Source organism: Xiphophorus maculatus, chromosome 2 (genome assembly GCF_002775205.1).
Source record: "Xiphophorus maculatus strain JP 163 A chromosome 2, X_maculatus-5.0-male, whole genome shotgun sequence".
NCBI lineage: Eukaryota > Metazoa > Chordata > Actinopteri > Cyprinodontiformes > Poeciliidae > Xiphophorus > Xiphophorus maculatus.
Genome location: NC_036444.1, coordinates 7414856 through 7442142, shown reverse-complemented (window position 1 = coordinate 7442142; position 27287 = coordinate 7414856). Strand labels below are relative to the sequence as shown.

The following is a 27287-nucleotide window of genomic DNA, read 5'->3' as shown; positions in this document are numbered from 1 at the left end:
GTAAATTTTATAAGTGTGCCAAGGAGAGAATACTTTTATGAATGTATAAAGTAAAAATATTTAATTCTCCCTCCACATGTTATGATCATGCAGTTTAAACAAATTATCACAAACTGAATAGTAATAATGACCAACCAACTGAAAACAGACAACTAAAATGCTGTTATTGTAATAGACTTCAAAAACTATTGCATTGTACTAAGGAATAAACATTTAGCATAGTAAAAAACACTCAGATCATTGATGAATTAGAAATTTATTGAGTCAAAGACAGAAGTTTGAAACAGCAGATACAGCAATTTCCTATTAATCAAAAGATGAATATATATTCAAAGCTATTTCACCCTAAAGAAAATTTCCATATAAGCACGTGCTTTTAAAAATATTTTGGATCAGTTCGATCTACAGAGCTGCGTATTTCAAAGCATGAAAGCACCCATAGTGTTTGTAAATAAGTATTAATCTGTTTCCCCTAAAGAGTTAAAATTTCCATTGTTGGCCTTAATCGTGTGTCCCATCAACGTTTGTCCCACTCTTTACATTTAGCAGGTTGGCAGCCACACTTTGCAATTGAAATGTATGCCTGTTTAATTTTGCTGCCATCTGAACACTTCATCTCCACCTCTTTCTTGCTGGTAGCAATCTCTCGACAGCAGGTACAAGAATGCATGAGACTGTTGGCCTCCACTGAGTACCTGTAAATAAAGACAGAGACATCCATGTCAACATATAATTTTTTAGTAGATTCTGCTGCATACGCTTTAGTTAAATGATTTACAAATCTTACATAGATGAGGATGATTCACAGGATCCCCCACAGGATGTGAGCTCCACCGGCTCAACTGACTCGCAGTTCTTTACGTACAGTTTGGTAGTGTTCTTGTGAAGCTCACAGTTGTAGCGAGGTGTACCTGTGAACCACAAATAATTAGTTTTAGAAACACACACTTGCAGGGAAAACATAATGGACAATAAAAAAAAATCTAAGTTTATCATTTTTGTTTCTTGTTTAAAAATGTTCTACTTTTTTAGGCTTCTACGCTGTTTGACAAAATTCTAAGTATTTACATCCTCATTATCCTCAATTGACACACTCTATTGCAGAAAGCAAAGGGAATAAGTAATTTATAGCCTAAAAGTTGTTTAAAATTAAAACCAAAAATGTATTTATAGTTGTGAAAGATGTAATTGGAGGCTGACATTTTTGTATACTAACATCTTTTGAAACATTATGTAGTATTTTGCAAGTTCATAACCCGATACTTACAGGTTCTGCAGCATCCATTCATGTCACTTGTTTCTGTTCCCTGAAATGCATAAAAAAAATGACACGTGTGACTGTGATCACTGATGTCACACTTCTGTGTTGGAAGTGTGCAGTGCCTAATTTTTGTTAAAGTATAATGTTGACCCGCCTCACATGCCTGAACTCATTTTATTGCTATTACTGTTTTACAGATTAAAGTAGTCATTTTTTAAGCATCTATTAAGCCCACTTATCGTAAAGCAAAACATTTTATTTATGAAAATGTTATATACTATATTATCATCTTAGACCAAAACACACATCAACTTTCTTTAAGGCACTTAATACTCACTGGAACACAGTTGTCCGGGTCAAATGCAGGACATGTAGTTTGGTTTCTGAAAACCATGAATTCATCTTTCACCTTCTGGCAATCATATTGGGTGCAGTTGTCGTTTGGTGGTGAAAACGATTCTGAAGGCTGTGAACATGCGTAGAAGAGCAGGGTTAGTGTAGTCACAATGTGACTTAGAACTGAGATGAAGGTTGCAAGCTGTTAAGCATTTTTGTATGTTTGTATTGTACTTTAATCACCTTAAGAATTACTGGTGAGTTCAAACCAGGGACATCAAAAATACAGTGTGTCTGTTTACATGATCCGCAGCATTCTCCAGGCTGATCCACATGCACGTAACCCTATCAAAAATGTACAGTTTAATAAGTTTCTAATTGGAAATAATTTAGTCTATGTAATTTTAACTACTTCTAGCTCTAGTAAAGGAATGCTATCTGGCAATAAGATATAAAATAACATCCATTCTACTGCAACACTAACATGATTCAAAATTTATTGAACTGGATAGTTGTAGTATTTTGTCAGAAATTGTATCGGGAATAATCATCTAAATTAAAGAGTATGATTTGAAATAACTAAGAAATGTTGAGCCATTATAAACCTGTTACAATTAGTACCAAAACCAAACTGATGCACATAGTCATACTTAGAGCATCAACTTTTAATATTTAGAAAATAAATTTGTAAGTTACTTATCTGATCTTATGAGTAACATTTTCTATAATGTAAAATATTTCTATCCAATATACAACTTAACTGGCATTAACATCATATAATTACCTTTTTACAAATGACGTTACACTGTATTTGCTGACACTCTATGGTGTTCAGCTTAGTCTTTGGATCTTGTTTGTTTGTGCAGAGGCAGTGTTCACATGGGTTCTTGGAAAAGTTTGCACCTGGCTGTGGGAAACACAATGAAAAGTATTTATACATACAAGGTGCGACATATTAAAACAGCAAAAAACAGTTCTTACCTGGTACACTGTATCATTGTAGACGCATACACCTTTTGGTTCTACATGAGACAGTAAAAGGGATTATGTTGATATTAAGATTAGTTTTTGCATTTGAAAAACTGCTGGGTTGTTTCACGAGAGGAAGTGAACATGGGAAAAGGTAATGATGGAAAACTGAATTAAACAGTGTGAGGTATTTACAGTAATTGACGAGTTGAAATCGGAAGTAGTCAATAGAAAGATGATTTTTTTATACTTTTTTGGGAAATAATCATTATTATTTTCAGTAATAAATAATGATGAGTAGTTATAGTAAGAAACGTACCACATGTGAAGACCGGGCAGCAGCTTTCATTGGAAACTTTGACATTTAACTCAAAGCCAAGTTCACACTTTTGTGTTGGTGATGAACAGCGTTTTTTATCACACTCTGTTGGTAAACATGGTGTATATCAGTTAATTTAGATTATTTTTGCTAAAACATGTTATATGTCATAAATGCAGTTGTACTAATTGAAATTGCTTACCACATGTCAGTTCCTGGCAGCAGTTAACTGTTTGGTTTACCAACACCTCGCCATCCTCTGTGCACTTTATTGGTTTTTGTGGCGGGCAAACTAGAGGCTCACACTTAACACTCAGAGAACTTTTGTCACAATTGCATTGCTGGCAGCCACTTTTCCATGTGTCACCAATCTGTTAATATTATGAAAAAAATATATGTTACAGCAACAGACAAACTGATAGAAAAAAGACAATGTATGAGAATATACCTGTTTAGGTTCACCAGCAGGTCCAGTGCAACCTTAATAAACAATAAAAATTGTTTAATTGGACATTAAACAAAAATACATTGTTCATTGTTCTGGCAAAGAACAAAAACTATTCTCACAGGATGAGACACAGGTGTCAGAGCCTGAACCAAACAACATCGTCCCCACAGGGCAGAAACATCCCTCCACTAATCCATTGCAAGTAGCTTCTTCTCCTGCACACTGCTGTTTGAGCTTATTATTGAATCTGAATGTAAAACAAATGACAGTTAAAATTCAGCTTCCAACTTGTGAAGAACAATGGAATCACAATGCAGCACAGTGCATTCAAGTAAACATTAGGAAATATCCCAAATAAACAATAAATATTTCCAAGGAATCTTACTTAAATGTTACCACTTTCACTTGACACCATGTTGCTTTAGTTAAACACTTTGTCGAACATTATAAATACACCAGGAATAATAGCAATCACAGAGATGATACTTTGTGTTACATAACTAACTTTCAGAAAACTTCTCTGTTTTACAGTATAACTGCTAACTATAAACTGTGTTTGGGACCACAGTTACGTTTCAATTTAATATCGCTTGGTGATATAACAAATTGGTTGGCATAACAATAGATAAACTGACTTTGAAAATTTATTATTTCAACATGTAGTTTGTTTTTGATCCTTTCAGGGGGATATGTGTGGTTTCAGATATGAAGGAAGCCAGATTTAGCTCTTATCACAGGCTGGTAGTGCTGTTTAAATGACCTACAAGACATCGTCTATGTTGAGCTTTTCTCTGGTTTTGAGTGATTACAGGACACTTCAGAAACCAAATTACACCACTCCTGGTGCCACCTAATACATTGTGGGAGCAATTCTAGACTTGGAAACTGCATAACGAATGATTATCGATTGATTAGATAGTTTCTTCAATGTTCTTGAGTTTTTTTCTTAATGACAATTTGAAAATATTTAACCTGTAGGTGATACTTTATTCTCAAATATTTTTTGTAGGTGTTGATAAAAAACTGTTGGCAGCCACGATGGATAGAAAGTTTCTTGTCAATGTGAGGTTGAGCATGGTTTGAAGCAAAAGTGTATTTGAGAATTCACTGGTCAGTATTTGTACATTTTGATTGTGATAAAAGACAAGTAAATTTGTTAGAAAGGTTTGTTAGCTTGCATAGTCAATGTTAGGCAGACAGACATCCTAAAATGCAAAAAATGTCTTCATTGTTGTTTGTCAGTTTTCAATTATAAACTGCAAAAGCAGTGTCCTTACCCTGCATTGCAGGTTTCAACAATACTTGGCCCACAGGCCTTGTATACTTTATTTGCTGGACATTTGTAGCCTGCAACAAAAAGAAGTATATTGCATTAACAATAACATGCATGGAAAATTCCATTTGAGAGGAAATTACTTTCTACAGAAGCAAAGCCGTCTTACCACACTCTCCTTTAGTCAGGTTTCTCCAGTCTATACACTCAGATTCCCCAGCACACATCATGGCATATGCCGCCAGACTGGTGCAGCCCACAGTGGAATTTGGCATTTGGCAAACGTCAAATTTACAAGCTTCATAATATGAATTGGGCGCAATTTTTTTGTGACAGTTCTTGAACATCCTTATTGTAAAAATGAACATAAAACAAGTTAAATTAGGTTTACAGAAAAATGTTTTCACACGTTCAACTTATTTTGTAAATTCTCACTCGTGGTTTATGATTTCACAGAGGGCAGGTTTGCATGGCGGTTTCGGTGGCCCTGTTGTTGGAGGAGGTCGAGTAGGCACAGACTCACAGTATGGTTTATTTTTATCCTTTACATGCCAGTTATATGCCATCTCAGAGCATAATGGATGAATTTCACCATTTGGTAACCTGCAGTCATTTTTCTTGTTATTGTCGCAGTAGCCTTGTTAAAAAGAAGAAACATCCATAAGAAATAGATTACAAACTCACAAATAGAAACGGTTTCTAACATTCCTAATGTGAATGTTCATGCTATTTATTTGAAGTGTAATCTTGGTATTCAAGGCTCTATCCCTTCTTTCATTCTTACATTTTTAGCTCTGGCAGATTAGTTTGTTCTTCAGTTGAATAGTACAGGATGTGTGTCACATTAAAGGTGTTGAAATGGTTCATAATGGACCATTGTTTTTAAAACATGAAAACTGGCAGGGGTGAGGAGACTTTTGTATCGACTGCATGTTGGCTGTTTTCCTCATCATGGTATTGTGCAGCGAGGGTTTTCCCTCTAATTATTTCTTGCATAAAGCTATAAATTAAAGTTTTCTTTGGGAGATGTAGTGATTTCAACTAAAAGTATTTATCCATTGTTAACAAAATGCTATTATAAATGTTTTTACTAAACAGTGCCATTATATTTTTCTACCTACTAAGATAAGAATCACCATTTATTTTTAGCTTGTCACAAATTATAGGGTTGCTTACCACACTGTCCTTCTGTGTTGCTGTGGAAAAGTGAAAATGGCAAGTCAATACTGAACAGAAGCCCAGTGAATGAAACAGTGGCATCTATCTCTGGGATTTTAAGAACCATCTGAATTCCTGCGCTTGTAATAATGAAGTCCTTATTTGAGTAGGTTGGAGTCACTTTCGTTCCATTAACATATATCTAAACATGAATGACAGGTGAAAAAAAGCATGATTACATTTATGTAATACAAACATATTTGGAGAAGGTTAGAGATAGCCATACGTACCAAATTCGGAGTTTTTGAGGTTCTATTCTGTGTAAGAGTTACTTCATAGTTTTTGTAATATATAATCAAAGCTTTGGGGCACGTCACAGTTCCAGAAGGATCACAATTTTCATTGTCAATAAGAATTTTTAAATTGTATTTGGGAATTATCTCTTTGACCAAGACATATGTGCAGTTGTGCTGGAAACTGTAATATTGGCCATCAAATGTATTGTAATGGGGATCTCCCCAGCCTGTACAAAGACCTGAAAACAGTGTATTAACATTAAATTGTGTTTAATCACAAAAATATTGCATGTAGCTATCTGTAGCTGTGTGAAATTATTTCATCAAACTCACATTTGCACTCGTACTGAAAACAGCAGCCTCCTTCGTCAAAAACCTTAATAGGTTCAAAACCGTTGTCACAAACTGGTATGGGTGCTGATTTACATGGTACATGTTCTGTGACCTCTTTTCCTTTCTCACAGGTGCTTTTGGTGCATTTGTCTGAACTCCAGGATTCTCCATCCTGTAAAAGAAATACTTTCAGCAATATACAACCACAGTCTTTATATTTAAACTCTCTACTGGCATATATTCAAATTGTAGAATACAAATACCCAAAATTGTATTGGCTTTAATTTGAATGCTTGTTTACACTTTTTTAAACAGTTGGTCGTGGTGGTCAAGCCATTAAAGGCAATGTAATCTAATCAAAAGAAGAGATTGTAAACAAGCAAATATATTTTTTGCTTGCTTCAGTATTTGTAGCAAGCTTTTTGCCAACAAGCACAAGCAAATAATTAATTTTACAGATCTTCTCAGCTGCTTCACATTAAACTGCCTTGAGTGATAAGTCTTTTTCTTTAAATCAACACTATTTTTAATATGGACAGTGTATAAGGTTGGTTACCTTTCTCGGTGGTGTAAGAAATGGGCAGTCTATCTTAGCAGGTGTTGATGTGCCAATGTGTGTTGTAGTTCCAGCTTTCTTTGTGGTAGCTGGAGGTCTTGGTGGAGTTGTTGGGTGACACGGTCTGGCATGCTTTTCAACACTACAGTTCAAACTGCAGTAGGCAGTGAAACAATAGACTCCATCAGTCTTGTTGTACATGAAGCTACCTAATTTACAGTAAAAAGGAAAGTTTGAGATAAAATTAATAAATTATGTCAGAAAAAAATGGAAATTGTTGATACGTTATTTTCTTAATAGAACAGAATAGAATATTTCATAAACAGTTCAACACTGCCCTCATCAAGTAAGAATACGATGGCAAAATGAGCATCATTTGCCATCTGAATTTATTCTGCTAATAAATACAGGAGTAAAACCAGGTTAAAGTTTCTGTACAGTGGCAGTTTCTCATATGGGTGACATGGGCAACCGCCTAGAGTGGCATTTTGTGGGGGCGGCATGAACCTCCCCTGTTCCCATCCTCCAATACCTACCCCCCTTTACAATTATTCCCCTTCCCCTCTGCTCTCAGAACCACGGGATCTGAGTGTCACCAGGGCCTTATTACAATACGAGTATCTGTTAATTAAATTTGATATATAAGTAGATATCAAGTACAGCAACAACAAATTATGAAAAAAGTACAAAGCTTACCAGGTGAGAAAGCCTGATTCATGTAATTGCAAGAGCACAATGTTGTTCTGCCAGTGCTTTCTGGTTTTGTGGTTTCTCCAGTAATGATGGTGCTAGATTTTTCTACAATTCCTGAGGTTGGAGTTTCTACGTAACGTGTTGTAGATGTTTCAATGACAATTGGAGTTGTGGTTCTCTCAGTCTCTAATGTTGAGGTCTCTTTGTAATGTGTTGTGGAGACTGTTCCTGTAATTATGTTTGTAGTTTCAGATGTTTGAGTGCCAGTAGTTGTAGTTTCTGTATGAGGTGTTGTAGGTTTCGATGTAATTATTGGTGTGGATTTTTCAGTCTGTATTGTTGGGGTAGTTGTTTCTGCAGGAATTGTTGTTGTGGAGACTGTTCCTGTAATTATGTTTGTAGTTTCAGATGTTTGAGTGCCAGTAGTTGTAGTTTCTGTATGAGGTGTTGTAGGTTTTGATGTAATTATTGGTGTGGATTTTTCAGTCTGTATTGTTGGGGTAGTTGTTTCTGCAGGAATTGTTGTTGTGGAGACTGTTCCTGTAATTATGTTTGTAGTTTCAGATGTTTGAGTGCCAGTAGTTGTAGTTTCTGTATGAGGTGTTGTAGGTTTTGATGTAATTATTGGTGTGGATTTTTCAGTCTCTATTGTTGGGGTAGTTGTTTCTGCAGGAATTGTTGTTGTGGAGACTGTTCCTGTAATTATGTTTGTAGTTTCAGATGTTTGAGTGCCAGTAGTTGTAGTTTCTGTATGAGGTGTTGTAGGTTTTGATGTAATTATTGGTGTGGATTTTTCAGTCTGTATTGTTGGGGTAGTTGTTTCTGCAGGAATTGTTGTTGTGGAGACTGTTCCTGTAATTATGTTTGTAGTTTCAGATGTTTGAGTGCCAGTCGTTGTAGTTTCTGTATGAGGTGTTGTAGGTTTTGATGTAATTATTGGTGTGGATTTTTCAGTCTGTATTGTTGGGGTAGTTGTTTCTGCAGGAATTGTTGTTGTGGAGACTGTTCCTGTAATTATGTTTGTAGTTTCAGATGTTTGAGTGCCAGTAGTTGTAGTTTCTGTATGAGGTGTTGTAGGTTTTGATGTAATTATTGGTGTGGATTTTTCAGTCTCTATTGTTGGGGTAGTTGTTTCTGCAGGAATTGTTGTTGTGGAGACTGTTCCGGTAATTATGTTTGTAGTTTCAGATGTTTGAGTGCCAGTAGTTGTAGTTTCTGTATGAGGTGTTGTAGGGTTTGATGTAATTATTGGTGTGGATTTTTCAGTCTGTATTGTTGGGGTAGTTGTTTCTGCAGGAATTGTTGTTGTGGAGACTGTTCCTGTAATTATGTTTGTAGTTTCAGATGTTTGAGTGCCAGTAGTTGTAGTTTCTGTATGAGGTGTTGTAGGTTTTGATGTAATTATTGGTGTGGATTTTTCAGTCTGTATTGTTGGGGTAGTTGTTTCTGCAGGAATTGTTGTTGTGGAGACTGTTCCTGTAATTATGTTTGTAGTTTCAGATGTTTGTGTGCCAGTAGTTGTAGTTTCTGTATGAGGTGTTGTAGGTTTTGATGTAATTATTGGTGTGGATTTTCCAGTCTGTATTGTTGGGGTAGTTGTTTCTGCAGGAATTGTTGTTGTGGAGACTGTTCCTGTAATTATGTTTGTAGTTTCAGATGTTTGAGTGCCAGTAGTTGTAGTTTCTGTATGAGGTGTTGTAGGTTTTGATGTAATTATTGGTGTGGATTTTTCAGTCTCTATCGTTGGGGTAGTTGTTTCTGCAGGAATTGTTGTTGTGGAGACTGTTCCTGTAATTATGTGTGTAGTTTCAGATGTTTGAGTGCCAGTAGTTGTAGTTTCTGTATGAGGTGTTTTAGGTTTTGATGTAATTATTGGTGTGGATTTTTCAGTCTGTATTGTTGGGGTAGTTGTTTCTGCAGGAATTGTTGTTGTGGAGACTGTTCCTGTAATTATGTTTGTAGTTTCAGATGTTTGAGTGCCAATAGTTGTAGTTTCTGTATGAGGTGCTGTAGGTTTTGATGTAATTATTGGTGTGGATTTTTCAGTCTCTATTGTTGGGGTAGTTGTTTCTGCAGGAATTGTTGTTGTGGAGACTGTTCCTGTAATTATGTTTGTAGTTTTAGATGTTTGAGTGCCAGTAGTTGTAGTTTCTGTATGAGGTGTTGTAGGTTTTGATGTAGTTATTGGTGTGGATTTTTCAGTCTGTATTGTTGGGGTAGTTGTTTCTGCGGGAATTGTTGTTGTGGAGACTGTTCCTGTAATTATGTTTGTAGTTTCAGATGTTTGAGTGCCAGTAGTTGTAGTTTCTGTATGAGGTGTTGTAGGGTTTGATGTAATTATTGGTGTGGATTTTTCAGTCTGTATTGTTGGGGTAGTTGTTTCTGCAGGAATTGTTGTTGTGGAGACTGTTCCTGTAATTATGTTTGTAGTTTCAGATGTTTGAGTGCCAGTAGTTGTAGTTTCTGTATGAGGTGTTGTAGGTTTTGATGTAATTATTGGTGTGGATTTTTCAGTCTGTATTGTTGGGGTAGTTGTTTCTGCAGGAATTGTTGTTGTGGAGACTGTTCCTGTAATTATGTTTGTAGTTTCAGATGTTTGAGTGCCAGTAGTTGTAGTTTCTGTATGAGGTGTTGTAGGTTTTGATGTAATTATTGGTGTGGATTTTTCAGTCTGTATTGTTGGGGTAGTTGTTTCTGCAGGAATTGTTGTTGTGGAGACTGTTCCTGTAATTATGTTTGTAGTTTCAGATGTTTGAGTGCCAGTAGTTGTAGTTTCTGTATGAGGTGTTGTAGGTTTTGATGTAATTATTGGTGTGGATTTTTCAGTCTCTATCGTTGGGGTAGTTGTTTCTGCAGGAATTGTTGTTGTGGAGACTGTTCCTGTAATTATGTGTGTAGTTTCAGATGTTTGAGTGCCAGTAGTTGTAGTTTCTGTATGAGGTGTTGTAGGTTTTGAAGTAATTATTGGTGTGGATTTTTCAGTCTCTATTGTTGGGGTAGTTTTTCCTGTATGAATTGTTGTTGTGGAGACTGTTCCTGTAATTAAATGTGCTGTATTTGGTTTTTTAGGGCTGTGGGTTACAATTAATATATGAGGTGTTGTGGATGTCTCAGTCTCTATTGTTGAGGTAGGAGTCTCTTTGTAATGTGTTGTGGAGACTGTTCCTGTAATTATGTTTGTAGTTTCAGATGTTTGAGTGCCAGTAGTTGTAGTTTCTGTATGAGGTGTTGTAGGTTTTGATGTAATTATTGGTGTGGATTTTTCAGTCTGTATTGTTGGGGTAGTTGTTTCTGCAGGAATTGTTGTTGTGGAGACTGTTCCTGTAATTATGTTTGTAGTTTCAGATGTTTGAGTGCCAGTAGTTGTAGTTTCTGTATGAGGTGTTGTAGGTTTTGATGTAATTATTGGTGTGGATTTTTCAGTCTCTATTGTTAGGGTAGTTGTTTCTGCAGGAATTGTTGTTGTGGAGACTGTTCCTGTAATTATGTTTGTAGTTTCAGATGTTTGAGTGCCAGTAGTTGTAGTTTCTGTATGAGGTGTTGTAGGTTTTGAAGTAATTATTGGTGTGGATTTTTCAGTCTCTATTGTTGGGGTAGTTTTTCCTGTATGAATTGTTGTTGTGCTAGTCCCACATATGTAAGTGCAACATTTTACCCGAATTTCATAATCATAACATTTTGGAGGTGTTTGATCCTTATTATGACAGATTAGTCCATCAGTAGGGCTGCAGGTTACATTTTGATTTAAATCTTCTAAAGGCACATCTTTAAAAAAATTGGCTCGACACTGAATTTCTAGTGGTTTTCTACAAACACTCAAATCTGGATCAGAAATCTTTTGTAATGTTTCATAATCTCCATCTCTATTGTGTCCAGGATAGTCATTGTTAATCCAATTTGACCATTTGCAAATATAGCAGTCACTGGGTGCTGTAGTAGATATTCCGGGATTGGTAGTAGTACTTTCAATTTGAGCTGTTGTGACTGTGGATTTTTCAGTCTCTATTGTTGGGGTAGTTGTTTTTGCAGGAATTGTTGTTGTGGAGACTGTTTCTGTAATTATGTTTGTAGTTTCAGATGTTTGAGTGCCAGTAGTTGTAGTTTCTGTATGAGGTGTTGTAGGTTTTGATGTAATTATTGGTGTGGATTTTTCAGTCTCTATTGTTGGGGTAGTTTTTCCTGTATGAATTGTTGTTGTGCTAGTCCCACATATGTAAGTGCAACATTTTACCCGAATTTCATAATCATAACATTTTGGAGGTGTTTGATCCTTATTATGACAGATTAGTCCATCTGTAGGGCTGCAGGTTACATTTTGATTTAAATCTTCTAAAGGCACATCTTTAAAAAAATTGGCTCGACACTGAATTTCTAGTGGTTTTCTACAAACACTCAAATCTTGATCAGAAATCTTTTCTAATGTTTCATAATCTCCATCTCTATTGTGTCCAGGATAGTCATTGTTAATCCAATTTGACCATTTGCAAATATAGCAGTCACTGGGTGCTGTAGTAGATGTTTCGGGATTGGTAGTAGTACTTTCAATTTGAGCTGTTGTGACTGTGGATTTTTCAGTCTCTATTGTTGGGGTAGTTTTTTCTGTATGAATTGTTGTTGTGCTAGTCCCACATATGTAAGTGCAACATTTTACCCGAATTTCATAATCATAACATTTTGGAGGTGTTTGATCCTTATTATGACAGATTAGTCCATCAGTAGGGCTGCAGGTTACATTTTGATTTAAATCTTCTAAAGGCACATCTTTAAAAAAATTGGCTCGACACTGAATTTCTAGTGGTTTTCTACAAACACTCAAATCTGGATCAGAAATCTTTTGTAATGTTTCATAATCTCCATCTCTATTGTGTCCAGGATAGTCATTGTTAATCCAATTTGACCATTTGCAAATATAGCAGTCACTGGGTGCTGTAGTAGATATTCCGGGATTGGTAGTAGTACTTTCAATTTGAGCTGTTGTGACTGTGGATTTTTCAGTCTCTATTGTTGGGGTAGTTGTTTTTGCAGGAATTGTTGTTGTGGAGACTGTTTCTGTAATTATGTTTGTAGTTTCAGATGTTTGAGTGCCAGTAGTTGTAGTTTCTGTATGAGGTGTTGTAGGTTTTGAAGTAATTATTGGTGTGGACTTTTCAGTCTCTATTGTTGGGGTAGTTTTTCCTGTATGAATTGTTGTTGTGCTAGTCCCACATATGTAAGTGCAACATTTTACCCGAATTTCATAATCATAACATTTTGGAGGTGTCTGATCCTTATTACGACAGATTAGTCCATCCGTAGGGCTGCAGGTTACATTTTGATTTAAATCTTCTAAAGGCACATCTTTAAAAAAATTGGCTCGACACTGAATTTCTAGTGGTTTTCTACAAACACTCAAATCTGGATCAGAAATCTTTTGTAATGTTTCATAATCTCCATCTCTATCGTGTCCAGGATAGTCATTGTTAATCCAATTTGACCATTTGCAAATATAGCAGTCACTGGGTGCTGTAGTAGATATTCCGGGATTGGTAGTAGTACTTTCAATTTGAGCTGTTGTGACTGTGGATTTTTCAGTCTCTATTGTTGGGGTAGTTGTTTTTGCAGGAATTGTTGTTGTGGAGACTGTTTCTGTAATTATGTTTGTAGTTTCAGATGTTTGAGTGCCAGTAGTTGTAGTTTCTGTATGAGGTGTTGTAGGTTTTGAAGTAATTATTGGTGTGGACTTTTCAGTCTCTATTGTTGGGGTAGTTTTTCCTGTATGAATTGTTGTTGTGCTAGTCCCACATATGTAAGTGCAACATTTTACCCGAATTTCATAATCATAACATTTTGGAGGTGTTTGATCCTTATTATGACAGATTAGTCCATCTGTAGGGCTGCAGGTTACATTTTGATTTAAATCTTCTAAAGGCACATCTTTAAAAAAATTGGCTCGACACTGAATTTCTAGTGGTTTTCTACAAACACTCAAATCTTGATCAGAAATCTTTTCTAATGTTTCATAATCTCCATCTCTATTGTGTCCAGGATAGTCATTGTTAATCCAATTTGACCATTTGCAAATATAGCAGTCACTGGGTGCTGTAGTAGATATTTCGGGATTGGTAGTAGTACTTTCAATTTGAGCTGTTGTGACTGTGGATTTTTCAGTTTCTATTGTTGGGGTAGTTTTTCCTGTATGAATTGTTGTTGTGCTAGTCCCACATATGTAAGTGCAACATTTTACCCGAATTTCATAATCATAACATTTTGGAGGTGTCTGATCCTTATTACGACAGATTAGTCCATCCGTAGGGCTGCAGGTTACATTTTGATTTAAATCTTCTAAAGGCACATCTTTAAAAAAATTGGCTCGACACTGAATTTCTAGTGGTTTTCTACAAACACTCAAATCTGGATCAGAAATCTTTTGTAATGTTTCATAATCTCCATCTCTATCGTGTCCAGGATAGTCATTGTTAATCCAATTTGACCATTTGCAAATATAGCAGTCACTGGGTGCTGTAGTAGATATTCCGGGATTGGTAGTAGTACTTTCAATTTGAGCTGTTGTGACTGTGGATTTTTCAGTCTCTATTGTTGGGGTAGTTGTTTTTGCAGGAATTGTTGTTGTGGAGACTGTTTCTGTAATTATGTTTGTAGTTTCAGATGTTTGAGTGCCAGTAGTTGTAGTTTCTGTATGAGGTGTTGTAGGTTTTGATGTAATTATTGGTGTGGATTTTTCAGTCTCTATTGTTGGGGTAGTTTTTCCTGTATGAATTGTTGTTGTGCTAGTCCCACATATGTAAGTGCAACATTTTACCCGAATTTCATAATCATAACATTTTGGAGGTGTTTGATCCTTATTATGACAGATTAGTCCATCTGTAGGGCTGCAGGTTACATTTTGATTTAAATCTTCTAAAGGCACATCTTTAAAAAAATTGGCTCGACACTGAATTTCTAGTGGTTTTCTACAAACACTCAAATCTGGATCAGAAATCTTTTGTAATGTTTCATAATCTCCATCTCTATCGTGTCCAGGATAGTCATTGTTAATCCAATTTGACCATTTGCAAATATAGCAGTCACTGGGTGCTGTAGTAGATATTCCGGGATTGGTAGTAGTACTTTCAATTTGAGTTGTTGTGACTGTGGATTTTTCAGTCTCTATTGTTGGGGTAGTTGTTTTTGCAGGAATTGTTGTTGTGGAGACTGTTTCTGTAATTATGTTTGTAGTTTCAGATGTTTGAGTGCCAGTAGTTGTAGTTTCTGTATGAGGTGTTGTAGGTTTTGATGTAATTATTGGTGTGGATTTTTCAGTCTCTATTGTTGGGGTAGTTTTTCCTGTATGAATTGTTGTTGTGCTAGTCCCACATATGTAAGTGCAACATTTTACCCGAATTTCATAATCATAACATTTTGGAGGTGTTTGATCCTTATTATGACAGATTAGTCCATCTGTAGGGCTGCAGGTTACATTTTGATTTAAATCTTCTAAAGGCACATCTTTAAAAAAATTGGCTTGACACTGAATTTCTAGTGGTTTTCTACAAACACTCAAATCTGGATCAGAAATCTTTTGTAATGTTTCATAATCTCCATCTCTATTGTGTCCAGGATAGTCATTGTTAATCCAATTTGACCATTTGCAAATATAGCAGTCACTGGGTGCTGTAGTAGATGTTTCGGGATTGGTAGTAGTACTTTCAATTTGAGCTGTTGTGACTGTGGATTTTTCAGTCTCTATTGTTGTAGTAGGAGTCTCTGTGTAAGGTGTTGTGGAGACTTTTGTAAATTTGATTGTGGTTTCTGTATAAGGTGTAGTAGATTTTTGTGTAATTATGTTTGTAGTTGTGGGTTTTTCAGTGCTAGTTGTTTTTATGTAAGGTATTGTGGTTGATACTATTTCAGTTGTGGGGCTTTCAGTGACTGTAGAGGTTGTTGAAGATGGATTTAACGATGACAAAGACACCGTTGTAGTTTTAGAACTTGTGGAAACTCTTGTAGTTGAAAAAGTCAGAATTGATGTTACTGCCTGAGTTGTGACTGTAGGAACAGGTTTAGTTGTAGTTACAGGCTGCTCTGTAGTACTTGCTGTGAAGCAACATGAGAACAAAGATAAATTAAAGAAAGTTAATTCAAAACACTCTAAAATGAATTTATATGTGTCACAGCATTTATATGTGTCTTATCTTACCAGTCGTAGTAAATGTAAAAGGTGTTGTTGGTGTATGTATACATGGTACCATTTTTCCTATAATGGTTCCATTTGGTCCACAAACACCAGAGATGCAGGTTCCATCTCCATCATGTGTTTCATAGACTGTAGTGTCATATTTGTAGGTGTTATTCATGTAGACACAGGTACAAGCTGCAAAATAATGACATGGCTCATGACGATTTGTTTTCAATAATTTTGCAGACAATGACAAAAATCTAGCTCCTGTTTTGCAAAACATATGCACACATTTTTGCCTTACCATTCACATCATAAATACATCTCGGCTGTGTTGAAGAGCAAGAACTGTGAGAAAAGGAAATAATAAAAGTTTATTTTGACGTTTTAGGTAGATATTGTTTTTGAAACCTGTTCCTTTACTAAACATCGCAAAATTAGTATATTTGAAAGGATCCTACCACTTGTGACAATTTTCACTTGCAGGTATTGACTCTCCATCTTTATAATGGTTTCCGTCTTCATCATAGCAGCCGCACTCTTTCTCAGACACACACTTCATGCTAACTTCATCAAAATAAGGCTGCTCCCACGGGCATGATGGATAACACCCTTATGAAGTAAATTCATTTAGAAAAGCACAGAGAAGGTTTAGTAATTTCTTTAGCCTTTTTTCAGATTTCAGATAATCTTCATGTGTTCTGCATGGCTAGGTGATCTGCCGAAGCACTGACATGACGTGAGGATATAGATGAAGAAATAAAGATTTGCTTCTGTTTGCAGCACTTAGTACATTTTGACAGGCAGCAAAATAGGGCTAAGCCATTATCGAGTACAAAAGGGGAGCACAGTCTTGGAATATGGGATTTGACATTTATTATGCAAATAAAGTAAGTCACGAAGAGAGTTTTGGGTCTGTGTTTTTATTGCACTTGTATGATTTGAAAGGGGCTCTGGAGCAGTGGAAGTTTGCAAAAGGCCCTATTGATTTCAGTAAACATCCCCAATTTTAACTGTAATAATTTAATGGGATTTACCTGAAGAGTATTTAAAAATCTGACATAAAATATCTTTGTTACCAATCTAATAAAATTAAAGATTTAAATGCTTTTCTTTCTTATCATGCTTACCTTCCAGTGGTGGAAGTTTATTGTAACATTTCCCTGAAGGATTCCTACATGTCTTCATGCATGGTTTTCCACATGGAGCGTAGTGCCACTCACACTCTCCATCAGGGTTGTAATAGTCACAGAACAGAGCTGATAAAACAGAATAAAAGTAAGTTGAATATTTTGAGTGAATATGTAATACATGTATTTATAAGTTCCATGACTCATTATCCTCATTAATTGATTGTCACTACTCTTTAGCTGTATCTGGAGATAATAATGGTCCAACAGAACACTTTCTGGTAAAACCTTTTCCACATGTTTGTTTTTTAACTCACACTGAAAAACATTATTCTGTGGTGAGGTAAATTTATCATAACTGAATCTGTGAAATCAACAATATAAATTCAAGTTAGTATTTTTACACAAATATATGTAGTATTGATGAGATCAAAAGTATTTGTTCAAGATACAAGACATTGTAATTTTTTTTCAGAAAATAAAATATGTAGCAAGAGCATGCATTTTTAAGTTCTAACACACAACAAAAAGCAAGCTTGTTATCTTAACTGTGTTTTATTCTGTATTTTCAAACATGAATTACTACCCATAAGCCATCAGAGTTCCCAAGCACCAAAAGGGATAATTTATTTTCTGCCTTTTCAGAAACCCAATGCAAACTTACGGCATATGGTGGGGGTTCTCCACTTCACGCAGGCTCCAGCCTCATTACATGCTTCTGCATATGCTCCTACAGCTGAGCAGAAACACTCACAATCTCCTCCCGTGTTGCAGGCGCACGTATCTGCCACACAAGCCTCATAGTACTGTTCTGGCTCCACCTTTTTTGAAAAACGTAATTGTAAATGCAGGTAACAAATGAAAAGTATTCTTCTCTAGTTGTTTATGCAAGAACATGTCTTTATTTACACTATCATTAGCATTTAATGTCTTTAGTTTTTCTCACCTTGCCATGGCAGGCAGAAAACACTTCACTTTTGATAATGCTGCAGTGTTTCTCTGCCCATGCACGTCTGTTAGAGTACAGAGCACACGGGTTCAGTGTGGTGTTTACATCTGAGCAGGAGGATGACAGTTTCCAACTGTTTCCAAACTCTGTTGGATTAACTACAACTGCGTTGCTTCTGGTAGTGAAATCATTCTTGATAGCCCCATCATAATTTCCACACAGGCCACAAACTTTGCCCTGCCATAAAATAAAAGCATGCTCATTTCTGAATTGAAAGCTCTTAAATATTTATTCAAGAAACTCTAGATGTCCTCCTTCCTCACCTTGAATGTGGAGCTGAGTTTGATCATGATTGTTGTTTTCTTATTCCAGATTAGAAGAAGGCCATTATTTGCCTCAATGACGACATATATACCCATAGTGTGGACTTTAAAAGGTATGTCAATCCCGTTGCTTTGACTGATAACTTTGACACTTTCGTCTGACAGAACAATTTCTTTCCTCTAAAGTGATAAATAAAGCACATCAACACCAAATGAAACATTCACACTCAATTAGATGCTTAAAACTTTAGCTGAACAGCTGGAGGCACTGCAGTTATATCTGAAAATCTAAAGGAAAGTTATTTTCTTTCTAAATTAAATATTGTTAAAAAAAAAAACAGCATGACAACCTCTTCAGGTGGGGCTCAACATGAGGGGAATAAATTAACAAGAAAAATTAATTGCAAACATTTGATTAAGGATGGAGAATCCTGTCTCCTTAATATTTAAAAATAAACATATTTTAAAAATAATAACATTTTATTTATTTTATATATATATATAAGGAATTATGATTTAAGATTTTCATGGAGATGCTCCATGGTCACAGTGTTTTTATTTGTTATTTTTTACTGGAGTCTAAAGAACTGAGGTCAGTCACATCAGATGGAATGAATTGAATGTCAAGTGTAGCACCTGCAAGGTTGCTTAAATCTTAGTTGTTGATTTGCTCTCTGATGGGAGGCTAGCTTTTTCTACTCTTTGAAAACTCTTGGTTTAAACCACTACTTTTTACAACTTAAAAAAAATATAGTTTTTATAGTTTAGTATCATCAAAACTTTTTCTTGCATGTAAGCACTGATCACCAGGCTAAAAAACTTAGTATTTTGTGAATGCAATGCAGTGTTTCTCCAAATTTACATACCCCCAAGTAGAGTTTAATACTGGTGGAGCAAATGCTTCCACTTTCAATACATGGGATGTTTTCGGTCCGGACCCTAAAGGTACCATTCACATCGTCTCCACAATAATCCTGCAACAATATGAACTCAGTTTAACAAAACTTACCTTGACACAAGAACAACAACTACAAAAAAATAAAAACACATCAAACTATACCTGAGAGAAGATGTAGCCACAATCCCCCTTAAAGACAAATTTCTTTTTATCAAAAGTAGTATAATGCCCCTCTCCATATATGGTGCAGGTCGCACCACAGTCATTTTCTGTGCATTCCCATTTCCTGTTTTTGCATGTGCTAGGATTTTAATCAATATATGAAGTTAATAGTCAAAAGAGACAGAATGGTGTGAAATGTGTAAAAATCTGGTACTTGTTAAATCTGTGAATGAAATCTCACCATGTATTACAGTCCACTTTGATTTTTTCTTCTGGGTTATAGTATTTTCCATCATGGGGACAAGGACAGTCTTCCTCCTTTACACACCCTCCTTTCCCATTTGATAGCAGGCCATCAGGACACACACACCCTGAGACACACTGTGAACTCACCTGTGAAATATGGTTAATTTATTTACGGTTTATTTAGTTACTTAAACATATAAGTACTCTTTATTTAGAAGTATTAATCTGCCAGCATCTGAGTCTTACACATTCAGAGTCCATTGTGACGCAGCTCCTCTGGCACTCTGACCCCTTTTCCTTTAAGTGTGCTCTGGAGTTGGAGCAATCGAAGAAAACCATGGGACTGGTGCATGCTGATGACAATGATACATCGTTAAAAGAAACTGCAATCTAACGCATTCTGTTGTTTAAACTTGTCTTTACTGAAGCACTTGATACATACTCTCAGCTACTGGCTCTCCTTTACAACTTAATTTTCCAGCGTGGCAGGTGCTGAATTGCAAGACAGAAAAAAAAAATATGTTAAACAAAATTAAGAGTGTAATTACAAAGTCTTGAAATTGGTATTCATTCAAAACAAAAAAAAGTTTTGTCTTTAAAATTAATTTTATACCTTTTTTCCCCACAAAAGTATTTTTTTATACTTCAAAGCAGATAAATAACAAATAATGGTTCAAAATACAGGAGTAATTTGCATTAAGTGGAGTAAACAGGTATAGTCTGTTTGTGCAGTCTATATTAAAATGACAAGATAGTATTTCAAAACACTACGCAGTTGCTCAGAGTATGTAAATTGTGTTCTTCATGTGACAGCACAAAAGGAGAGTATTTCAATGTTTTTTCTCAGCACTTAGACCACTTGAAAAATAGACCAGCATTAAAAATCTGTAACATAGGAAAAGGTAAAACCTGGACTTGAATATTCCACACCAATTATATATTCCTACAAACAGTATGTGATTTCAAAACCTTCAAAAAGCACCAAAAATAAGCAGTCTTACATTTCTACAAAATATTACCTACATTTTATCTTGTCTTTTGAGTAGGACATATCAGTATGCCCCTTGCTGACACCTAGAAGTCCTTACCATGTTTGTCCTTGGACATCGGCCTTCTCCCTAGGTTGTATCACTTTGTTTCCTGCATAACAGGAGCACTCTGAAGCTGACACACAAACTCCTTTCTCATTTAGAAAAGATCCTTTAGCACAACCACAGCCGTCAACGGGGGTAACCTTAACCTTGCAAGTCACGTCCGACTGACTCAGAGAGCGGCAAGTTCGACCGCAGTGTGTCATTTTGTAATTGTACACAAATGTCGAAGGGCATGTTGTGTATTTGTCTGTTGAAAAAGGAAAGGAATATTTGGTGCATAATTGCTTTATTTAGACTGTGCATTTCTATCTATTTTGTTCATCTTAGACATACTGCAAACATCTGTTCTCCAGCCTTTCAGGGATACACCTTCAGCAGCACATGCATGGACATATGAGGACAAGGTGGCACACATGCACTCCTCGCTGTTTTCACAGGCACAAGTGTCATAAAGGCAAGTCTGTGAAGGTAAATGACATAAGATTAGATTAAACATTATAAGGTATGGGAAATGAAGAGCAAAACAAAAAAGAAATAGAAATTAGATGTGCACAGAAAGCGCTACATGCTTACAGCATAGTACTCTTCTGGGTCTATTTTAGAATGGCAATGTGAAAAAATCCCTGTTGTGTCTGTCAGGAGGGAGCACCAGGTTTTTGCATATGTGTCTACAAAAGAAAAAAAAAGTTAATTGGTGGAGCACTATGGGTGATATATGGATAACTACAGTATGTCAATGACTTACTCTTGTCAATGCTTAAAGTGCAGGGGTCTGCAAGGTCATTTTTCACATCTGGACAATTTAATTTGGTTCGCCATGTGTTGGCAAATGCCTCTGGTGTTCTTTCAGGAAGTCCACTTGTAGTTTTGAAGTCATCTGCTGAGTTATCATTGAAATCTCCACAAAGACCTACATAAATATAACACTTAAACTTTATGCCCAATTAAAAACACAAACACACAATTAAAACTCCTAAAGAATAAACATACCCATAACTTTACTCTTCAATGAGACATCGGCTCTGATGTAGAGCTGCATAATTGGTACGACCTGAATCTCGAGATCAAGCCCAAAGTTTGTGTGGATTATGGTAAAGAATGTAGAAGGACGGAAGATTTTAATGTCATCTGCAAATGGAAACATATAAAATCTCAAACATTTCATTAAACTTCAAGCAAAACCAATTTATGTTGCATTTTCACTGAAAAAGCCACACTAATAAAAAACATCTACTCACCCAGGAAAAAAGGAAGTTCAAAGACCCGTTGGTTATATGAGACTTCATTTTTGTCTTTAACTTCAATTATCTTTGGGAAAACACAAGTTACTAACACAAGTCAGTAAATTTTATATGTAAATATATACACACAGATATCTAAATATATAGTCTCATGCACGTGTGACAAATATTTTACCGTGTGATTTTGATACAGCAGAGTGACGGCAGACAGACAAGTTGATTTTTCAGACCTTTCACATTTGTCGAAATCACCAAGCACAGTAAAAGCATTGTCTTCAATCTAAAGCCACAAGGTGAAAAATACATTCAGATATCAAATAATTATCTGATTGGAATTCAATATAATTCAGCTTAAAAGAAACTAACATTCATTTTCTATTTAGTTCTATGTGTTTTTATTAATATCTCTTTACCTTGGACAAAATATAGGAACATTTTCCATGGAAATTGTATGTCTTATAATCATAGGTGGAGAAGTGAGAGCCTCCTCTGATGGAACAGACAGCAGGACAGTTTGCATCTATACAGCTCCACTCACCCTTTGAACAGGTGCTATAAAAAAACACATTCTGTTGTCAATTCACTGGACTTCCCATCTCAGAAACAGATATTAAAGCATACTGTAATCTATTTTTATTTATTTATTCATTTATTCATTCATTTATTTTTACCAGTTTTTACAGGGCATTATGATTGATTCCCCAGTATTATACGTCTCGCCTTCGTGGAAACATGGGCACTGCTCAACAGGAACACATCCACTTTCTGAGATATCATCAAGGATTGTACCTTGGAGGAGACAAGCATTAGTTGGTAATTATTATTGTCAATATTATAATACTAATATAATCCAGATCAAATTCTGTAAGTGTTATATATGTGGGAGTGTTGGTTTTGACACTATGAGACTATAACAGATGTATGATTCTTTTAAATTGTTTTAAGGGTTTTAACTTTTAAATTTTAAAGGGATAGTTCAGATTTTTTTTAAGTGGCATCTAAATATCCTATAATGTTAGTGTAAGTGACAGAGTTAATGTTAGAGATGATATTAATAGTTTTTTGTAATAGATCGTACAATGACCCATTGTAATAACTTGTACAAGCAGAGGGCTGCTTCTAGCAAAGGCTGTGACCTATTTTATATTTCAACACTCAAAGTAGTTTTACTACTCTGTGCTTTTACTTATCTTTCTAATCTGAAAGTTTGCCAACTACTGTTTGAATAAGGTAGCATGCTAGAGATGAGAACATGTAAGATCTGTGTTGAAAATTTTGTAAACACTCAGAGTACTATTGTGTACTTAACAAAATAAATTCAACTGTTAAGGCTTAGATATTGCTAAGAGTGCACATTTATAAGAGGCTTAACTTGACAATCTAACTATGGAACATAAATAACAAGACAAATGAACAAGTATCACACTATAAAATGTTAAACAGTTGGATTACAAATCAATAATAACTGTGAAACTAACCAGAAGGACAGAAGCATCCGTCGATGCAGTGCTCATCACACAGCTGACTTTTCTGCCGGTATTTGCAGGTATCAATGCAGGGACTACCACACTCCTTATACTCCATGTTGAAAGGGCATGTTTTTTCTACCCAGAACATAAAAAATATGTCTTGCAATGTATTAAATGACTAATGTAGCTGTAGTACAAAACATACAGAACAAAACCTTTTCATCTCTTACCACACAATTGTTTTGTCTTCCACTGCTTTGGGTGTCCACCTGCATGGGCGCACTGTCGGGCGTACTCAGACACAGTCGAACATAAGCATGAACTGCTGTTGCTGTTGCAGTAACAGAAGTCTTCCACACAGGCTTTCATGAAGGACTCAGAGTCAATTAGTTTGCGACAGCTTTTAAATTCAGGTCCTGACAGCAACTTCTCGCAGCGTTTGTTCTGTAAGTTTAAGTTTGTCATACGCATTAAATGAATGAAGTTATCAATCTAAAACAGCTTCAAAATGTCAAATTTTTAAAATTACCCCATCTGAACAATTGTTGTTAGCCTGGGAAGAAACCACTTTGCAAGTTTCAGTGGGACTATCAACTTTCCAGTTCATCGCATATTCTTCAGGACTTATGGAAGCCTCTGTGTTGAAAAGAAAAACACAACTCTCAACTTTGATACATGTGTGTCCATTTGTGTGTGAAGCGTATGCATTAAGTACATACCTGACTGGACAAACTCATCAGAAAGCTTGATTTCATTGAAGTCTCCACACAGGCCGCAAGTTTGATTCTTGAATTTGGCATCCAGCTCCACCTTAAATGCATATGAAATTGAGATTTAAGTCAAATACAGATCTTCAGATGGAATCTTGGCCCGTCTGTGTACACCTGGCTTGACTTTTGCTCAAGCTGCCTTTCTTTTAGTGCTCAGTGCACACAGTTGGATAAAAACCCAAAGAGCAAACATTTACAAAACAGCAGTACAAACATTCTCTGACATCTGTTTAATATGCTGTCATTCAAAAGTTGTTTGCTTAATTATCAAATAACTTTTCCTTTTCAAACACATTTCATTTTCATTAAAAGCGCTTCTAAATGTTTCTTGATGACCACTGATCAGAAGATATTTATATAATCTTACAAACTTATAAACTTTATAACAAAGGAATTCTAACTGGTAAAGAATATGTTAATGATTGATTACGAATATTTCAGCAAAACATATATTTCATGCAAAGCGACAGAAATGTATTTTAAAGTATTTTTTTTTAGTTTAGTTTTTTTTTTTTTTATTCAAAGATTTGATGTAACGTTATTTTATAGACTTGTAATTGATCTTGATGAGGGCCATATATTTGCTATTTTGTCAGTCAATGAATAATCATGAGTTTTGCCTTATGTCCAAATAATGTAGGATTATTTACACGTCACTAAGGAAGGCACTAAAGTGTCACAGCTACTTTTGACTCTAGACGTGCCAAAAAACCTTTTTCAGATAGAATTTTCAAATCTCTCTAATATTTTACCATTCGGCATTTCACAATCAACTAATTTTAGATCTAATTAGAGTGGAATGTGGCTGTATAATTGGATTGCATTAAAATTTAATGGGTCAGTTTGAAATAATTTGGATTATACACAACTGAGTATGAACTCAACCAACTAGTCTTGCAAAATATCTTGCAAAACAATTTCTTGCAAGTAGTATATAAATGGTAAATGGAGTGAACTTATATAGCACTTTTCCAGTCATTTTGACCACTCGAAGCGCTTTACACTAGAGTCACATTCACCCAGTCACACTCACACACACATTTATACACCTATACGCAGATCGGTAGGCAATTTGGGGTTAAGTGCCTTGCCCAGAGGCACATCAACATGTGGCAGGAGGAAGCTGGAATCGAACCTACAACCTTCCGATCGCAAGACGACTACTCTACCAAAGAGCCACAGTCGCCCCATGTAAGGTGAACTGAATAAAAAAAGTTAGTTTAATTTACCTCAATTTTAAAAAATGTTTAAAAAGCAAACAAAACTTACCCAGACAGAGTCCATTTGATTCCACATGAATGTCAGTCCCAACTTAGCCTCAACTTTAATATAGGACATGGTTTCCTCAATTGAAATGCCACCCTCACTGAATGGTATGGAGACACTGGAAAAGAATAATAAGCAATTAGAGTGTGATGATAAAACATGAATCATAAGTATAAACCCTTAGATTAACTAGTATCTGAAAAGAGAAACATAAAAAAACAATAAACTCACGGTTTATTCATGACCATAACCGAAGTGTTGGCAAACTCCACCACAATCCCATTCAGTTTCATCAGAATTCTGGTGATGGAGACTTCCCCGTCCACTTCCTGTCGCTGGAGCTGAATATTGAAACTCTCATAGCTGCCCTTACACTGGGATGTAAAGATGTAGTTACAGGTGGAGGGAAGGTGGAAGAAAGCCCCATCAAAAGTCTTGTAAAGGAAGTTCCCCCATGTGCTGCAGAACTGGTTGATGTGGGAACCTCTCACTTCTGTTTTTTTAAGGACAGAATTTTCATTATAGAGAAATTCAAAGTATACAAATATTTTTATCTTTAGAAAGAATCAAATATATTGTTTATTTAAATCTTCACCTTTAATCACTGCCATTTCTCCCACTTTTTGAACTTGTACTTTAAAAAGAAGAAAGAAATTTTTCGGTTAGACAAAAATTGTAAATTAAAATGAGAATAAGGTTTTATGTCAGGCATAGAGCTCTGATCAGTTCTTACTAATTTACATACCAGAGGAGACTGCAGATAGTCCAAGACTTAGAATGAGCCATGGTAGCGCCCATTCTAAAAGGAGCCTGACTCCTCTCATGGTTCCTCAGTCGTCCCTGTCCTGTGTTGGATACTTGAGCCAACTAGTGCACTTCAGATGCGTTATCTTATATATAACGCATCTGGGTGTCAACGTTTGTGACTTTGGTTTCCATGAATATCACTCCCACGAAAAGGTATTTGAGTTACTAATACCTTTTCTTGACTTACTTGAGTCTACCATGCACTGATCAAATATTTGCTCAAGTCTGTCTTCGCCCTTCAACATCTGTTTTCCTAGTGTTATGCTTAGTAAATCCCCACAAGTAAAACAATGAGAAAGAGACATCTAAATCCAATTTGTGAATTGGTATTATATATATATAAATTAAATTGAATTGTTTCCAGGAGGCTAGAGGGATTGTTGTTCCAAGTAGTTAAGGAAGCTTCACTGAGGGCATCCACTATCTGCAACTGGTCTTCATTCTTGTAAACTTTCCTGACCATCTGACCGTAAGTGTTCTCAATTGGATTTAGTTCCCGGGATGAAAGCCTGTGTTAGGCAGGCGTTGTGAACTTCAGCATTGTTCTGTTGAAAAACTCAGTTATTACCACATGGACAATGGACTTCAGTCATGATAGAATAGAATAGAATAGAATAGAATAGAATAGAATAGAATAGAAGTACTTTATTCATCTCAGCAGGGAAATTACTTCGCAGTTACAGCATAGAGACAAGACACAATAACAACTACCACTGAGTAGTAGTTGTAGATAAAATAAAAATAAAATATAAAATGCTATAAATTGTAAAAATATGAAATGCTGTTAATATAAAAAGCAACTTAAGAGTAGTCCTTGCAAAGATTAAAAAAAAATGCAGATATGTATATATTTACATATGTATATGTAAATATATGTACAGCAAGTGTGCCATAGTGCAGTTGTGCAAAATCGGACTGATTAGTGCAGAACAATGATTTAGCTTTTATTGTACAGTGAGATGGCATGTGGCAGGAAGGATTTCCTGTATCTGTCCCTACGACAGCTCCGCTGTCGTAGGGACAGACAGAACCTTCTTCAGTGTCCTCCTCTCCACCACAGTTTCCAGGGACTCCAGCCTTAGTCCCAGTACAGAGCCAGCTTTCCTGATGATTTTGTCCATGAGGGATGCCCCCA

At 35.8% G+C, this 27287-nt stretch overlaps 1 protein-coding gene across 2 annotated transcripts; it reads right to left on the bottom strand.

The window, feature by feature from the left end:
- Positions 1–240: 240 nt before the first annotated feature.
- Positions 241–26213, bottom strand: LOC102221277 (mucin-2-like). Of its 2 annotated transcripts, XM_023345338.1 has the most exons (50): positions 26091–26210; positions 25941–25979; positions 25577–25838; positions 25349–25463; positions 24029–24119; positions 23839–23945; positions 23540–23753; positions 23319–23444; positions 22512–22629; positions 22254–22392; positions 22016–22120; positions 21838–21907; positions 21590–21727; positions 21345–21509; positions 21173–21267; positions 20933–21059; positions 20594–20846; positions 19948–19997; positions 19752–19858; positions 19501–19652; positions 19260–19398; positions 19066–19173; positions 18200–18379; positions 17874–18113; positions 17592–17748; positions 16928–17056; positions 16259–16409; positions 16102–16145; positions 15819–15992; positions 15355–15715; positions 10832–12210; positions 7646–9454; positions 6950–7158; positions 6394–6565; positions 6055–6299; positions 5783–5966; positions 5042–5243; positions 4776–4954; positions 4611–4680; positions 3453–3580; positions 3334–3365; positions 3088–3256; positions 2886–2990; positions 2579–2619; positions 2382–2504; positions 1841–1942; positions 1599–1727; positions 1268–1307; positions 788–911; positions 241–695 (listed from the first exon to the last, which is right to left on the bottom strand). In XM_023345338.1, exons 1-50 carry the CDS (start codon positions 26167–26169, stop codon positions 518–520), a joined length of 9855 nt encoding a protein of 3284 aa, XP_023201106.1. In that variant the 5' UTR covers positions 26170–26210; the 3' UTR covers positions 241–517. The 2 variants fall into 2 exon arrangements, with proteins under 2 accessions (XP_023201106.1, XP_023201097.1); XM_023345329.1 differs by having other exon boundaries at positions 7646–8816; positions 10818–15715; positions 26091–26213.
- Positions 26214–27287: the final 1074 nt, after the last annotated feature.